Source organism: Tasmannia lanceolata, unplaced genomic scaffold (assembly GCF_043159265.1).
Source record: "Tasmannia lanceolata isolate RefF3 unplaced genomic scaffold, GAP_Taslan_0.1 ptg000008l, whole genome shotgun sequence".
NCBI lineage: Eukaryota > Viridiplantae > Streptophyta > Magnoliopsida > Canellales > Winteraceae > Tasmannia > Tasmannia lanceolata.
Window position 1 is genome coordinate 6,421,021 of NW_027518685.1, and position 17,412 is coordinate 6,438,432.

General features: G+C 37.9%; 1 protein-coding gene across 1 annotated transcript; it reads left to right on the forward strand.

The window, feature by feature from the left end:
* Positions 1 to 1,783: 1,783 nt before the first annotated feature.
* On the forward strand, positions 1,784 to 15,438 carry LOC143884121 (calcium-dependent protein kinase 2-like). The gene is made up of 8 exons (XM_077387522.1): positions 1,784 to 2,924; positions 13,506 to 13,649; positions 13,787 to 13,939; positions 14,032 to 14,147; positions 14,226 to 14,393; positions 14,497 to 14,624; positions 14,759 to 14,858; positions 14,938 to 15,438. Exons 1-8 carry the CDS (start codon positions 2,183 to 2,185, stop codon positions 15,010 to 15,012), a joined length of 1,626 nt encoding a protein of 541 aa, XP_077243637.1. The 5' UTR covers positions 1,784 to 2,182; the 3' UTR covers positions 15,013 to 15,438.
* The last annotated feature ends 1,974 nt before the right edge of the window (positions 15,439 to 17,412 follow it).

Below are 17,412 nucleotides of genomic sequence, written 5' to 3' on the forward strand. Positions count from 1 at the left end.
AAGGAACAGAACCCCTCTCTCTTTTCCTTTGTGAAAGTATGAAATGAAACGACTGAAATGAGTGAAATCGCATTCACATCCGATTCATTAAGTGATAAGAGAGGTTTTGACCAAAATACCCTTCATAGAACGGTTAGCATTAACAAAATTTGGAGGGTATTTTTGTAAACCATTTCGGATCGTGAATATCCAATGGACATCTGTGGCGTGCCCATACACAATCCAAAAATTTTCAGATCCCAGATTTGATGATCCGAAATATGCCCATGGATCCTATTCATATGTTTGGATCCCGTTCATTAACGTTCGGATTCGGACGATCCATCGGACCATTTGGATCCATTGACACCCATATTTCTCACTTCTCTTTTGGCTTAGAAAGGTAATGTTATTGAATACATCTCTTTTGGCTTATAATCTTTTCCCTTCTCTGTTGGTCTCCATTATTTAAGCCGGCGTACCCCATTATTTACGTCGACGTACTCACTATTTCTCTTTTCGTTTAGAATCTTTTCCTTTCTCTTTTGGTCCTCAATATTTACGCCGTCTTACACCATTATTTTCGCCGGCGTACCCATTATTTCTCTTTTGGCTTAGAATCTTTTCCCTTATTTGTTGGTCTCCATTATTTACCCCGGCATACCCCATTATTTACGCCGGCATACACCCTATTTCCGCCGGCGTACTTATGAACAAGGTTTTAAATTTCGATTTCGGCCAAAATTTTGGTGTTTCCAGAAACTGAAATTTCGGTTGAAATCACAAAATTTCGGTCAAAATTGGGAACTGGCCCACAAAATACCGGTTTTTTCGGCCGAAATCACTGATATTTCGACTGAAATTTGGTAAAGTAATAACATAATCAAAATTAAGCATTTATTTCGTCGAAATTTCGACCGAAATTTTGTAATTTCGGAAATTTCGGTTTCGTACCCATATCGTTTCGGTCCCGACTGAAATCCAAAATTCGGTCGAAATTTAAAACCATGCTTATGAATTCCGCTGCGGTACGCCATTATTTACGCTGAGGTACCAATTATTTCTCTTTTGGCTTAGAATTTTTTCGCTTCTCTTTTTTTCCTAAATATTTACGCCGGCTTACCCCATTATTTACGCTTTCCGCTGACGTACCCATTTATTTTCGCCGGCGTACACCCTATTTTCGTCTGTGTACTCCTAAATCCGGCGGCGTTCTCAGGCAAAAGAGACGTGAGAAATAAGAAAATATTCAATAACGTCGTTGTTCTAAGCCAAAAGAGGCGTATTCAATAATGTTACCGTTATAAACCAAAACATAAGTGAGGACCAAAAGAGAAGTGAAAAGATAGAAACGAACCCAAAGCCAAAAGAGACGTATTCAATAACTTTACCGTTCTAAGTCAAAAGAGAAGTGAGAAAAGATAATGATTGACTTTGGGTTGTCAGCGTTCCAAAAAGTTTTCAACACTTGTCAAGCATCCATCCATCTCTAGTTATTTCCGACGACCAAAATAGAAACGAACACAAGGTTCTTTCGATTCAAATATGCATTCGAACGAACCAAAAGAAGCCTCGTGAAGCGCGCTAATTTAATAGGCAGTAATGAAAAAGGAAGTTGAATGACGTTTTTGTCGATGTCATAAGGGTATCAGGGTCTTTTTCCAACTCGATTTTGAAGAATTGCCTGTTTTTTGTACTTGTTTTAAAAGCAATCCGTAATTACTCCAAACATCAGCCTGTATTCCGTACTTTTCTCTTTTACAACTCAATCACAGGTTCACAATCTGTCTCTCTCTATTTAAAAATTGTTCTAAAATGGGATGCTCATCCGATATGTATTTTTGGAGTCAACACATTATCCCCTCCTAAATTCTTGCCCTATTTTTATCCCTCTCAACTCCTCTGTTCTCTGTGAAAATGAAATTTTGAAAAATCCCATTTCCAAATCCACAAATTGGTCTTCTCTCATGCAGATCTCTCTGATAATTAACATCACATGAAATCTGATCCGTCTTTTCTCCATAATCTCATGTTCTGATTTGGACTTTATTCTGTCTGATGTCTGAATCACCTTATCAGTAATAACACCCAAAAGCCCATTTTCTTTTCTTTTTTTGGAAATAGTGATCTTGATTTAGGGTTTTCTCTCTGCTGCAATAGAAATTCTGTATTAGACTTGGTTTTAGATCTTCTTAGATCAGAGATGGGTCACTGTTTCAGCAAGCAAAAGGTTTCAGAACCTGATACTAATGGGTATGGTTTAAGAGGAGGAGGAAATCCAAGGCATCACCAAAGACCCCAAGAACCTATTGTTCATCACCCAAAACCTATTACTCATCACACCAATCCACTCCCTGAAAAACGCCATGTCCAGGTTCCGTCCCCTTCGCCGTTAAAACAGTCTACAAACCCTAACCTTAGGCCTCTTCACATGCCAGACACCATCTTAGGAAAGCCATTTGAGGATGTAAAGTCCTTCTACACACTTGGAAAAGAACTGGGTAGGGGTCAGTTTGGTGTCACTTATCTTTGTACTGAGAATTCTACTGGACTTTCTTACGCCTGCAAATCGATATCGAAGAGAAAACTTATCAGTAAAAATGACAAGGAGGACATCAAGAGGGAGATTCATATTATGCAACATCTAACTGGCCAGCCTAACATTGTGGAATTCAAGGGGGCTTATGAGGATAAACAGTCGGTGCATCTCGTCATGGAATTGTGCGCTGGTGGGGAGCTTTTCGATCGAATAATTGCGAAGGGGCATTACTCTGAGAGGGCTGCTGCAACAATTTGCAGGGCTGTTGTGAATGTTGTTCATATCTGTCATTTCATGGGTGTGATGCATAGGGATCTCAAGCCTGAGAATTTCTTACTAGCTAGCAAGGAGGAAGGGGCGTTGTTGAAGGCGACAGATTTTGGGCTGTCGGTCTTTATCGAGGAAGGTAATATTCTCATACTTCTCTCCTCTAATTTGATGAATTCAATCCAAAATGTTCATGTTTGGGTTTTGCAATTAGTTCTTTATATTGATTAAGCTTTAGAATTTCGATTAAATTGGGGTAGACGTCTGTTTTCTCATTTTATATTTTTGTAGTAGCTGTGTTATGAATCTGAATTATGAGACTGATTTGTGTGTCTATGTGGTTGGGCTGTGATACTTCCATCTATATGCTCCTACAGTATTAGATTGATGTTTTGAGAAACACGGAGGCACTGAAACTCATGCTCTGATATTTGACACTATCTTTGGACCATCCAATACAAGTCTTCTTAATTTGAGATTCACTTGGCTTTTGCGATCTCAAGTGACTTCTTCTCATCATAGGTTCTGTCATGACATTGTTTTGGGCCCTTTTGGGTCTCCTAGCACCAACAATTCTCATGCCTTAATTTTTAGGGTTGTTCATATTCAAATCTGCATGTAATCATTCAGAAGAACAAATTATGGAACCCAATGTCCCGTCATTGGAAAATTATCATGAATGACATATACCCTGTCGATGCACACCACGACATGCTTACTCTTCAACATCATTAGCCAGATCGTAGACATGATGGAAGGAAACCACTTTTCTTTCAATATGTTGCAAGACCTACTCCAATGTGTTGGCAAATCTCCAAGGGCCACCTATCTCCTCATGCACCCAATGTACCAGGTTCATGAAGTCCCCCTTCCGCCATCATTGAATTAAGATTTTCTCAATCTTTAAGAAGAATAACTGGCTTGAGCGAAGGACTTCAGTCTTGCAATCTGCTACTGCGATTGGTTTAGAAAAAGACATGGTCCTAAATTTCAGTTGAAACCCACCCGAAAAGGTCATCATGTTCTTGTTTCCATCCCCACTTAAACGAATTCATTCCGTCAATATTTATAGATTTCGGTAATGTTTCGGTCATGTCGACCGAAACACTAACACTTTAGCAAGTAAATTATAGAAATAACTTTGGTGGACATGTCAAAATTTCGACTAAAGTGCATAGTTGCTTTGGTTTTCCCATTTTGTTTATTTTCTTGTTTCTTGAATTATGATGCAATGCATCAACTATTGTTGATTTGATTTATTTGCACATGGATTACTGCACAGATTTTCATTTTTAATAGATTTATAGTTTTAAAAATCAGAAAAAATATATTTTCGAATAGAAACTAATCATATATGTATATTAACTTCTAATTTAATTATATGCAAGTTCTTCTTGGCTGATCTACTGATTGAAAGAGTCGGATTTTTTAATTTTTTAATTTATTGTTTTATTTATATTTGTTAGAAATAAATATAAATAAAACATGCTTTATTTTAAAATATTTGATTGAAAATCCTTTTAAAAACAAAAAAACTTTGTTCCCCCCCAAAAGCCCTTATCTATAAGCATGTCAGTTTATAAATTTTTTATATGTGATTTATTCTTGCTCAATTTATCGATTAAGGGAGTCAGATTTTTTATTTTATTTTAAAATTTTATTAAATAATTTTATTTAGGAAATCCTTTAAATTTTCAACATCATATTCTACTTTTTATGAAATTAATGACTGGAGTGGCTTTTTCTTACATTTTGTGTTTATTTGAAGTATCCAGTTTATGTGTATAACATGGTTGTTTACATTTTCAATTTAGAATTAGATCTCACTATTCCAGTCTCCAGACATCCGCAACAACTCATGCTATTAGTTGTTTGAATTATAAAACCATTATGGATGAATGACTTGCTCATGTGATGGTTGTGTGTTTGTGCTTATTTTTGCATTTTCTAAGTTCGCCTTAAATTCCATTATTTGCGTTAATTTTTATAAAGTTCCATTATTTTACAGGATTTCCACAGAAATTTATGACTGAAATCGACATGTTTCTATTTTCGTGGAGAGCTACACACATACTGAAACCGGCATTTAAAACTTTGGTTAAAGCCCATCTGAAAACACTCATAATCACTGAAAATACCTGTGATGCCAGCAAGATTAGGATTCCCTAGGCTGGAACCATCAAAGTTCTGCTTAAAGAACCCAAGTGGTGGAGAAAACCACATATGTGATGGTCAGTTATTAATAAAGAAGCTATCCATATTACACTCCCTAAGTGACTCATATATCTGTCTGGTACGAACCTGTGCTTCTTTTCACCACTAGCCCAAGACACAACTGTCGTAGATATTGTCCGAAAAATGGCATACAATTGCCTCAAACTCTCTTTGAAAACAATGCGATTTCTCTCCTTCTACAAGAGCCAAAGAGCAGTCACAAAATCAACTTTCCATAGAGTCTTACCCCTCTGGGATCGAGGGTCAAATGCCCAATCATCTCACTTATATGATTGAGGAACACACACCTAGAATAAGGCAAGCACACACCTCCATATCTCCCTGACAAAACTGCAGTGAATGAACCATCTCCTCATTATGTAAATATAACCAGCTGCATTTATGTAAAGACTGCAAATATAACCAGAAAGTTTGGCTTTGACATTTATGTAAATATAACGAGCTGCATAATAATGTATAACTTGTAGAAATTTGAGCTGTTAAAGACTGCAAGTGCTTTCAATTGAATGTTCTAATTTTCTAAGGCTGGACTAACTGTTTTAGTTATTATTGGGCCCCCTATTTTTTTTTTGCTACAAATCAGTACGGTATTCATGTTACAACTTAAAAAGAGAATCCCATACGTTCGTTAGCAACTGAGAACTTTAAAAGTACAATAAAAGTCGAAATTATAAGATTCCGTAATAAAAGTTAAAGAAGTGCATCAAGTGAGCCTTCTAAAGAAGGTAACTTGGAAGAATATAAGCCACATAAGCTTGCTTTTCTACAGATATACAGCTCCAACTAAAGTGATACCAGATACTACTGTTGATAGTTGTGCTATGTTTGGATACTCCCCCCGTGTGCCAGCATGAGTTAGCACTTTTATGTCCTCAAACTCCCAAGAAAACAGTCCCTCCGTTATTATGAATATGATATCCATACTCGATATTTTCATACAGTAGGTTAAATGTGTATATCATGGACTATATGTTATCTGTTTATTTCTCGTAGAGTATTTTAGTTGGTAGCCTCGCCTCATTACATCATCTTCATCAAAGAAGACACTCAACCACACCTAAGATAGTTCCCAACATCCATCTACTCACTTCGCTGTTTACCAGATGCCCTCATGTTAGGTCCACTGACCCTACTACCATGGTTTTAAACTTCCACCAAAACTGACATGAAATAACAAGAATGTTTCTGTTTTCATGCCCACTAAAACCGAAACGACTGAAATGCATCAACCAAGATCGTAACTATAATAGTAGTATACTTTATCAGTCTGTGTTACATAATTATATTCATATGGAATGCATGTGAAATGTTGTGCATATGTTATGTATCAATATTTATATGAATTACATGTGAAATTTGGTATGTGCTAAATTATCAGACCTGCGGGATAGTGCATGTCACTAGGTGTTCGATGTTTTAAACCATTATAGATTATTGTCTTGCTTATGTGATGGTTTCTAAGTATGTATTTGTTCTTATTATAGCATTTCCTGAAGTTTCTTTATTTTGTAAGATAACTACTTTATTAATGCTGTAATTATATTACATTCACGGGGACAAGACATCGCACTGATGCAAAACTTCATGCAACTACTTCTCAACCTCTGCCTGCACCTCAACCCCTGCCCTGAGGTTTCTTTCTACGCCCAATAATAACTATCTGATCACAGTTCAATGCTAATACCCCTGTTCAGATTATTGCAATCTGGCAGATATTATAGGAGACAAAAACATAGATGTTCCTCCATATTTCTACCCCTGCAAGGGACACTCGGATATTGATAACTGAAACTGTGCCATATCGATCACTGAGGGATCAATATCAGTTTGACAATGCATGCCGGAAGAGGATTGTGCTTGTTACTGAAGCCGCCACAGATTGTACACCTCCATATATCGTAGCTTATATCTATTTCCATTCCGAAACTTTGGCCCAAAACGGAAATTTCGGCCGAAATTGAAAATTTATATTTTTTTGAAAAAAAAATCAATTTAACGAAATTTCCGCCGAAATCCGGGAAATCAGAAATTGTTTCGGATTTCGTAAAATTTCGGTTTCAGTCCAAATTTAAAACCATGTTTCCATGTAATAGACAGTCTGAATCATATCCGCAATACCCTCTCACAGCAAATTAGACTCAACCCGTGATGAGCAGCACCTCCCCTTCTCTATGTGCTCCTCCCTTTGCGAGTTTGTTGGTTGCCTCGTTTGCCAACCTATGCTGCAAGGATGGGTTGATGGCTGATACTGAATCTCTAATTTCTGTTATTACACCTATTAGTTTCCACGGCCCAGGTGCTCTGTTTCTGGCCCAGGCAATCACATTCGAGTAATCCTCTTCAATAATCAAAGGCTCTTATCTAGACTTTGAAATCATCTTAAACCCCATAGCAAAGCCTTAAATCTTGGAGTCCTCCTCCTCCTGGATCGATGAAGTTGAACATTGATGGAAGTTCTAAAGGAAAACCAGTCACGCAGGAATTAGAAGAATTTTCTGTGACATTAATGGTCAAAAGATTTTGTCTTTTTCAGGGTACACTGGTTTCAACAACGCGAATGAGCCGGGGATATCTTGATCCTCTCCCCCTTTTCCATGACAATCGTGTGCCAAATCAGCAACAAACTCCAATAAAAGACTCCCTACAACTCAACAATAGACTCTTATCACTAACTGACTCATGCCTTATCTCATCCAAACCTAACAACTACGCCAAAAAACTAGAACTCCTAAGGATTCTGGACTGCACAGAAGAAAAGAGATGTATCATCCTACCCCTCTTACAACGACCTTGTCCTCAAGGACAATTCCTGGGCAACGCTCCTTCCAGGACTGATCACATCCTTTATTATCCTTTCCATATTCTTCCTCCTTGTCATCAAGTTCAACACCTTCTATCAAAAATAATTTTTGCCCTTTATAATTAGGCTGGCATGAGGCGCTTGATGCGCGGAATCGAAGGATTCCTAGTTGTGGTGGTCGAACTAATATTGGTACTGTCCAAACATACATGCATGGTTTTAAATTTCGGCCAAAATATTTCGGTTTCGGTGGAAAACGAAACGAAATTCACATTGAGTCGGAAAAGTACCAAACTTCGCCGAAACGTTTCGGAAATTTCAGAAATTTTGGTGAAATTTCGGAAATTTCGGTGAAACGGTTCAGTCAAGTACAAAATTTCACCCGAAATTTTGGAGAAATTTTTACAAGATTTCGTACCGAAACCGAAACGTTTCGGTTTCGCTGATGACCGAAACCGAAACCGAGATTTAAAACCTTGCCTACATGATGACGGCGATGACAAATAGCCTCCTCTTCCTCCCAGAGCCTAGCTAGGTTGAAGGCTTCAGGTAGTGTGACTGACTTCATCTTTTGAACACCAACTCGTAGCTCGTCTTCGAGGCCACTGATAAAAACCTCAATAAGGTAAGATTCAAACAAACCTTTGACCTTGTTCAAGAGCACCTAAAATTCTTTTTTAAAATTCTTGGATTATAGAGACTTGGCAGAGCTTGGATAGACGACCAACTTAATTCCCACTACGAGCGGGGTCCAAAATGAGCGTCCATAGCATCCACCAAGTCGTCCCACGTCTCATCTGGCTTATAATCGATGTACCATTGGTGCCACTCAAGAGGGTTGCCTTCCATATTAAGAGCTGTTACTTTTTTTTTTGAATATTATTAAGAGCTGCTACTATTAACCATTGTTCCATTGGTACTTGATGTTGATGGTACCTACAATAAAGCTTGGCCTTGAGGATCAACCCGTTTGGATTTTTTTCCATCAAAGCGACTGAAATCCAATTACTTCGACAATGGTTGAAATTTGGATGCCTCCGTTGGTTTCGAAGGATTGACAATTGCCTCCAGTCGTGCTGCTACGCAAAGGTACACTTCCTTGTGCTTGAGAGCGGACAATAGAGCCTTCTGGGTCCCTAGGTGCTGGCTTCAACTTATTCAGTTTCTCCAGAATCTCATGTGGCAGTGCACCGTGTCGCTCTGTCATTTCCTTGAGCTCATCTTGAGAGGCTTGGAGTGTGCACCCTCCCATCCATGTGGGATATTCTTGTTCCATCAGCCATTGGATCGTACAGCTCTGATACCAAATTGGTTCCAAATTGAGACTATCAAGAGCCACCCTTCTTTCTACCTCGAGCTATGGTGTTGTCGAAACACTACTCAAAGAGGATTCAAGAACAAAAGAGAAAATAGAGAAGAGAAAGTTGGGAATAAAGTTCACGGGTTTTTATTCATAGATGAGAGTTAGCTATATACACAAAGACTCCAAGAAAAACAAAGAAACTACCTTCCTACGAATCAGCAACAAACTCCAATCAAAGACTCCTTGACGCTACAACTCAACAATAGGCTCTTATCACTAACCGTCCCTTGCCTTATCTCATCCAAGCCTAACAACTACCCCAACAACTAGAACTCCTAAGGACCCTGTCTGGACTGTACAGAATAAAAGAGACGTATCATATCCCATGGTCATCAAGATAAGAACTCATATATGTTTGTCAAACCTAGTATGGATCATCGCATGGAAGTTTTGAAATATAGAAAAAACCTCATCCTTAGACTTCATCAGAATATACCCGTGTACTGCTGGTTCAATCATCCACAAATATTACAAAATAACGATCGCTAAATAAAATGGTAGCAGAAGGTCCCCAGACATCAAAATGAACAGTACACTTTTATTAGTACTAAGGATAAGGTCGGGGGTTCAAGCCCAGCTTAACTACCAAAAAAAAAAGGAAAAGATAAGAAGTACAAAAATGTTGAACAAACTCACAGACTGCCATATTGAACATCCAAACTGCTAGAGCTAAAGAAATGAGGGAACAAACATTTTAATGACTCTAAAGATAAATGACACAAACAAAAAAACAATGCATTGGTTGGACTATAGTACTACCATGGTTTGAAATTTCGACCGAAATCCGAAATTTCGGTCAACACCGAAATTTCGAGCTTTTGTACCAAATTTCGACCAAAATTTCGGGATTTCGGCTGAGTCCGAAATTTTAGCCGATACCGAAATTTAAAACCATGAGTACTACTACTAGAACTAATAGACTGGTGAGCTTGTTGGTGTTTTATCAAGGAGGTACAAGCCATGATAAAGATAGATGCGGTAAAACCTATGATTTGTGGACACGGACACGAGTGTCGCGTGTCGACACAGACACAGAGTGTCAGAAACAGCAAACCTCCAAAATTTAGAAACGGGGACACAGCTAAAATACAAAATATATATAATCATGATTGCAGATACGGATTCGTGTGTCGGGTTTCGACATGGATACGAGTTGTTTGACATGGCAACATCTAAAATCTAGAAATATTGACACATACATGCATATAAAATTACTTATTACTATCATAACTTGTAACAATATAAATATGGTATTCATTTCACAAACTAAAAGTGTCCAACGGAGTGTCGACATGTGTGGACACGGGTGTCATGTCGGACACGGCAGGACACGTGTGTCAGCAATAAATTCAAAGGTCGGCTAAATCATAGTGTAAAACTATAATGTTCCCTCTTCTAGAGATAGAAGAAAGGGAACCTTCAGTTATCCGAACTTTCTCCCTAGTCGAACACAATATAAGTTGAAAATACTGATGATACTCATCATGTGGTTTGAATTAATGGAATCGATGATCCATGATGGGAGAATAAAGAACTCATACTAACATGAAGGGTTTTGAACATTTTCTTAGAGGGAGTAATAATCAGTGTAGGCATAGTAGAAAATTAGTGTGAAAGTGGATGAGAGAACTGGGAAGAAAAGAAAAGAAGAAAATAAGGAGGAGGGAAATCATGTGGGAGATTCTTATCATGTGGGAAATCAGCCCCTGAACAGTACTGATTTAAAGTTACGCAACCAAATGCACATTCAAGAGCTGGTTTTTCAAGGACCTATCATGGCGGAGGCCCGAGGAGTTGTTTAGGTTCGGTTCTATTTCATTCTTGTATAGAAAGTGAATCGATGCAATTCAAGTTTTGGTCTTGGTTTCACTTCAGCTTCTAGGAGGAAATCAAGCTTTGATCTCTAAATTTTTTATACTAACTTTATTGCTCCATATGCATGGACCTTAGTTACCAGATAAATTACATGTACCATCTTTTCTTTAAAAAAAACGATTCTTACCCCACAAAAGCCCATTCATTTATAAACACAACTTAAGTTATTACAAAAAATGCTACCCATAAGTGACTTAAGGCCCCATCTACGTAAAATAAGCACTAATAAAGCCTATGATATGGCCTCTAACGACACTACCTCTCAAGATGTGTGAAGATATTCATCATGCTCAGCTTGTTCAGAATTTTGTGTAAATGAATTTTCCAAAATCCTTTGACAATACATTAGTGATCTGCTCGTTTGTCTTAACATAAAGATGTGAAAATTTGGTTGACCTCATACTTCTCCTTAATAAGTGCCTATTCACTTCGATATGCTTTATCCTATCATGTTTTATTGGATTATATGCAATGTTGATTATTATCACAATAGAGACTCATAGGTTATTGGATCATAGTACACAACTGACATAGAAGAATTCTTAGCCCCAAGAGCTCACACACCCCAATGTGTCAACACACACATCGTGTGTGTGTGTGTGTCAACCCTTATTATCACAATAGAGACTCATAGGTTATTGGATCATAATACGCAACTGACACAGAAGAATTCTTAGCCCCAAGAGCTCACACACCCCATTTGAACTTAGACTTATACTCTGCCTCTGTGCTTAATCTAGCTAGTACTGGTTGATTCTTCTCCAATTACCTCCAACGAACGAACAATAGCCAAAAGTGGAACTATCATCTGTAACAGATCCCGCTCAATCCACATCATTGTGTGTGTGTGTGTGTGTGCGCGCGCGCATTGGTTACCAAACAATAAACCTTCACTAGGTGAGACTTGTAGATCCTAGTCACATAGAATAATGGAACTGTCTCGAAGAAGGGTCTCTTCATTTTTACCAGAGGAACATTATTTTCATTTTTATTCCCCCTAAAGAGGGTTTCTTTTACTAGAGAAGAGTATAATTGATTCGAAGTTCACATCCATCGATACAATTCGGCATTGGGTAGCCAGGTTATAACACTTGTACCCTTTTGTGAGGAAGGATACCCAAGGAATATACATTTCAAGGCCTTTGGATCAAACTTGCAAATTCTGGATGATAGACGGGGACATATAGTATACAGTCCCAAAGAATTTAGGTGGAACGAATAATAACGAACGATTAGGACGAAGGAGTGAGTAGGGGACTTGAAACTGAGAACTCTCAAGGGCATATGATTTCTAAGGTACAAGGCTGTCAAACTGTTCGAAACAAAATGTTTTTGGTACCCCCATGGAAAACATAAGACATGGGCAACTTCAATAAGATGCGTGTTCTTTCACTCCACACCATTTTGTTTAGGGTTCCTTGCTCAGTGAGATATGATGCCTTTCCCCCCCATACATGTACTTGCCCCCATTATCAGAACAAACATGTCAAACTGAATACAATCATCTTTTAGAAATTGTAAAAACAAAATACAATTCATATCTCGATTTCATAAAAAATACTCAAGTGCAATGACTGAAATCGCCGGCAAAAGTCACATAGTAACAACCTTATGACCTTCATGGTCTGATTCAATTCCTAGACCATGAATCCTGGTACTGGAATAAAACTCTTCACCCACATCTTTTACTCTTGCAAGAACTAACTAAAAAAAGCTGCTTGGTTAGTTGTTATTTCGAATTTAAGTAGAAGGGGTGTGTGTGTGTGTGTGTGTGTGTGTGTGTGTGTGAGAGAGAGAGAGAGAGAGAGAGAGAGAGAGAGAGAGAGAGAGAGAGAGGAGAGGAGGGGAGGGGGGGATGTCACCCTTCACCTGTGCTTCTCTGTCCAATGCACTAATTCTATTAATCGCCACTTTTTAATCACTCGATCCCAACAGTCAAACTCTCAGAAGCGGTCTTTGCATTTGCTCCATCAATTCTTTGACAATTAGATGCATCCACCAACTATAGTGACCACACAAATGTTCTTTGAACCAGCGATGTCAGCAGTTAATAATTCCTTCTATTCAAGTCATGTATACACTTCTTTATCAGGTTACCTAATTTTTTCGCTGATGCAGCCTTTAATTATGGACCTAATAACATTTTTGTATTATAGTGAATTGGATTGGACTTCCTATCAAATATACATAATTGATTTCAAGGTAACTCAAGCTTCATTGCCAATCCTCGATCCTTCATTAAACATACGAAATTGTCTCCGACAGAAGTGATTGACAAGATCATGTCGGGTATTATTAGCGAACTTTAGATTTCTTGAATCAGTACCATCTACACCATGTTAAATATGGATACCAGCCATAAGTTGACTGTTTTGCTGTGTATATTTTTATGTTATTATAACCTTTTCATAAAATTTTATATTTACTCATCTTTTATGAAATTCCAGGAAAAGTGTACAGGGATATAGTAGGAAGTGCTTATTATGTTGCCCCAGAGGTACTCCGACGTAGTTATGGAAAGGAAATTGATATATGGAGTGCAGGCGTTATTTTGTATATTCTTCTTAGCGGTGTACCTCCTTTCTGGGCTGGTGAGGATGACAATTAAACTTGATTTACTCCTAATGAAGTTGAACTAGCGCATACCAATGGAAATGCTTTAGTAAATTACCGTTCATTGTAAATAAGTGGTTTACGTTGTTCATAAATGAATATGTTCTCCTTACAGAAACTGAAAAGGGAATATTTGACGCCATCTTACAAGGGGATATTGACTTTAAAAGTGACCCTTGGCCATCTATATCAAACAGTGCAAAAGACCTGGTTAGGAGGATGCTGACAAAGGATCCAAAGAAACGTATTTCTTCTGGTCAAGTTCTTGGTATGTACTTTTTCATTTTTACAGTGATTGACAATTATACCCATTCTTCTTACTGAGTTAATACATTGGTTTTGGTATGGCTAATGATCCAGAGCACCCATGGCTTAAAGAAGGTGGAGAAGCATCTGACAAACCGATAGACAGTGCAGTTCTTTCGAGGATGAAGCAATTCAGGGCCATGAACAAACTCAAGAAGCTTGCACTGATGGTATGTTAGTAAGTGGTTCTTAATATTCTGATTTTCATTTACATGTTATAATCCTGATGAGTTTTGAAACCTCTCCAGGTTATCGCGGAAAATCTTTCTGAAGAAGAGATCAAAGGTCTCAAAGCTATGTTTGCAAATATGGACACCGACAATAGTGGTACAATCACCTATGAAGAGCTTAAGTCCGGATTGGCTCGACTTGGGTCACGGCTTTCAGAGACTGAAGTCAAGCAGCTCATGGATGCTGTAAGATAAAAGACCATAAGGGCAAATTTCTTTGTTTCTGTCATTATGCAATTTGACCTCATACAAGGCTGTGAAAGAGGGTTGATATTTGCTCTTTTTTCAGGCTGATGTGGATGGAAGTGGGGCAATCGATTACATGGAATTCATCACTGCTACAATGCACAGACACAAATTAGAAAGAGACGAGCATTTGTACAAAGCCTTTCAGCATTTTGATAAAGATAGTAGTGGGTGAGTTTGTTTAATCCACTATGTTTGGTCGCCTCCATATGATCTTTGGCTCTTTCAAAGGTTTTCAGTTGGAGGCATAGGTAATTCTCACAGAAGTAACATATATGACTTTCTCTTGTCAATGACCTTACCAGGTTTATTACCAGAGACGAATTGGAACATGCAATGAAGAAGTATGGAATGGGTGATGAAGGTAGTATTAAGGAAATAATATCAGAGGTGGACACAGATAATGTAAGTTGTTTTTACTCTGAAATTTCAAAGCTTGCTTTTATAGAATTACTTGCCGATACCGACTTCATTTAATCTGTAGGATGGAAGGATCAACTATGAGGAATTTTGTGCAATGATGAGAAGTGGAACCCAGCCGCCGGTGAAAATTCTCTAGTGTTTCTGGTAGTAATTCTGCATGTACTGACCAAAAGTTGCATGGAAGGTGTACTTGTTTGATCCTGATTTAACAAACTACACGATGGATAACTGACTTGCATGATGACTTCAAATGATCTCATCGAGCTTGTGAGGTAAGCCCTCTTGTTTCATCTGTTCTATTAAGATCTTTCCACCAGTGTTACATGTAGAAAGCAAGGGGAGTGAAATTGAGAGGCTGTTGTTTTCTATTATTCTCCTGAATTGAGTGACAATTCTTGTTCATATCTGGTTTTTTGGTTTTTTTCCTTATTGAGAAATGTATAGTCCTACCTCTTAATGAGTTTGTGTGATGTTTAAGTGATTCTAGAAGACTTGGGACATGGAATGAGATAAGCTTGACTTTTGTGAATTTATGGAATATTTGAAACTATTTTAGGTTGAAGTGGGTTTTGTCATGGAGAGAGCTACAAGCCTACAATTGTTTTCTGTATGGGAGGGTAAGGCTCTTATTATGTGGTGCTGCTAAATTGCTAATGGCATGTGAGAACCATTTCTGAACAATAAATTCAAATCTTGAAAATCCTTGAATTGGTTACTGAGATTATTTCTATTTCCACCATGTTACTGGGTTTCCCAGAACACAGAGGCACGATGAGTAATCCTTCTAATGAGGTTTAGTAGGCGGGGAATTAACTTGTTGCTGATGACAGGGCATTGGATTTCAGGTCTACAATGGAGAATTAATTGTGCAAGCTGAAAATATGCTTAGTTGAATAAGTTATGACTTAGAAATGATTGAATTTAAGCTTTTAGCCTTTTACCATGTCCCAATTGTAAGATTAATTTGGAAGTTATTCATTAATAATTCAGGAAAAAAAAAAAGAATAAAGGACATTTTCAGTTTTCTGCTTATCCAGGAAACTATGTGTACCTTTTTTTTCTTCTAATATCCAATTCAACAACTGAGGACATGTATGCATCACAAAAATCAATGCTTTAGCTTCACTTGATGGAACCATCAATAATGCTTTACAGATCAAGGGTTGGGATCATCTGTTGAAGTTGGGATCAACAGAAATGGATTGGACCTGTGTCCCCCAATTAGATCAATGGACCCGATCACTCTAGGGCATACATGGGGCTGAAAAAGAAATTGTTAGTGATCACTTTTTAGTTTTTTTTTCAAGCTCATACTATAATATGCTGAAAAAATTCTGCAAAAAAAATTTTCCTTTGAAAAAAAGATGAAATTTCAGGACGCCTTTGTCAAAAAAATTTGATGTAAAAAATTTTCATCAGAAAACGTTGGAAAAAGAAAGCCTATGCAGTTGTTTTTTGGGCTTCCACAGCAAAAAGTATGCATGTGAGTTTTTTCAGCGTAACAAGCATGCAGGAACAGAAAAGATTGATATGTCAATGAAGAAACCGTAGTAATGAGTTGAGCAACATAGTACTAGTGAGCTTGTTGGGTCTTTCATGGTGTTTCCATGTACGATCAGGTTGCAATCTGGGTGCACTGTTGGGCCTTTTTACGGCCTAATTGGATGTAAGATAATTTTAGGGGGTGGGGTTTGATATTTCCATTCGTTTTCTTAGCCAGTCCATCCTTGTTTTCGTCATTTGTATGAGTCCAAAGCCAATTTATCAATTAGACTGAAATGCCCACTTTCTGGTTAAGCTCGTACCAGAGAGAGTCCCCATCAAACACTGTCAAAACATTGGACTTTGTTTAGTAGCACAGTCATCATCATCGTGTCGAAAGCTACTGCGTCTAACATATTTCGAGAGAAAGCAACAACTCCCTGAAAGCTTCCACTTTAATGAAAAGATGGTACCCCAAAATTCTCTCCATGCATGCTTCAACAAGCATGCATTTAGGTCTATGCGACAAAAAACTAAAGTGCTAGAGAAATCACAGGGGACAATACGTAGCATTGTACATCTCATGTGGCACTCCAATACACTATCCTGTCATGAAAGAATCTAAATAATATTACATGCATCTTCTTTTGAAACCTTCCAATATTACATCCATCTTCTTCCTCTCTCTCTCTCTCTCTCTCTCTCTCTCTCTCTCTCTCTCTCTCTCTCTCTCTCACACAGACACACACACACATTATTTTAAACTATTTTCATTGGTTCGAAAGGCAAGCTATTAAAATAAAAAGGGAGGGGGTAATTACCCAAAAAAGGGTGGGGGAGGTGCCAAAACCAGAGTGGAAAATCAATTTTATTTCACAAAATTCAATAACTCTAACAACATGTGCATTTAGCACTAATCTGATGGCCTGCTCGGGCCATGGAAATAAGCCCCCTTTCTTTCTTTCATTTGTGGAAGCAGTGGAACCCATATGACTTCCACCAATGAGGTCACCTGGACTTTGCCTTAATCTTCTGCAAATATGTAATTACGTAG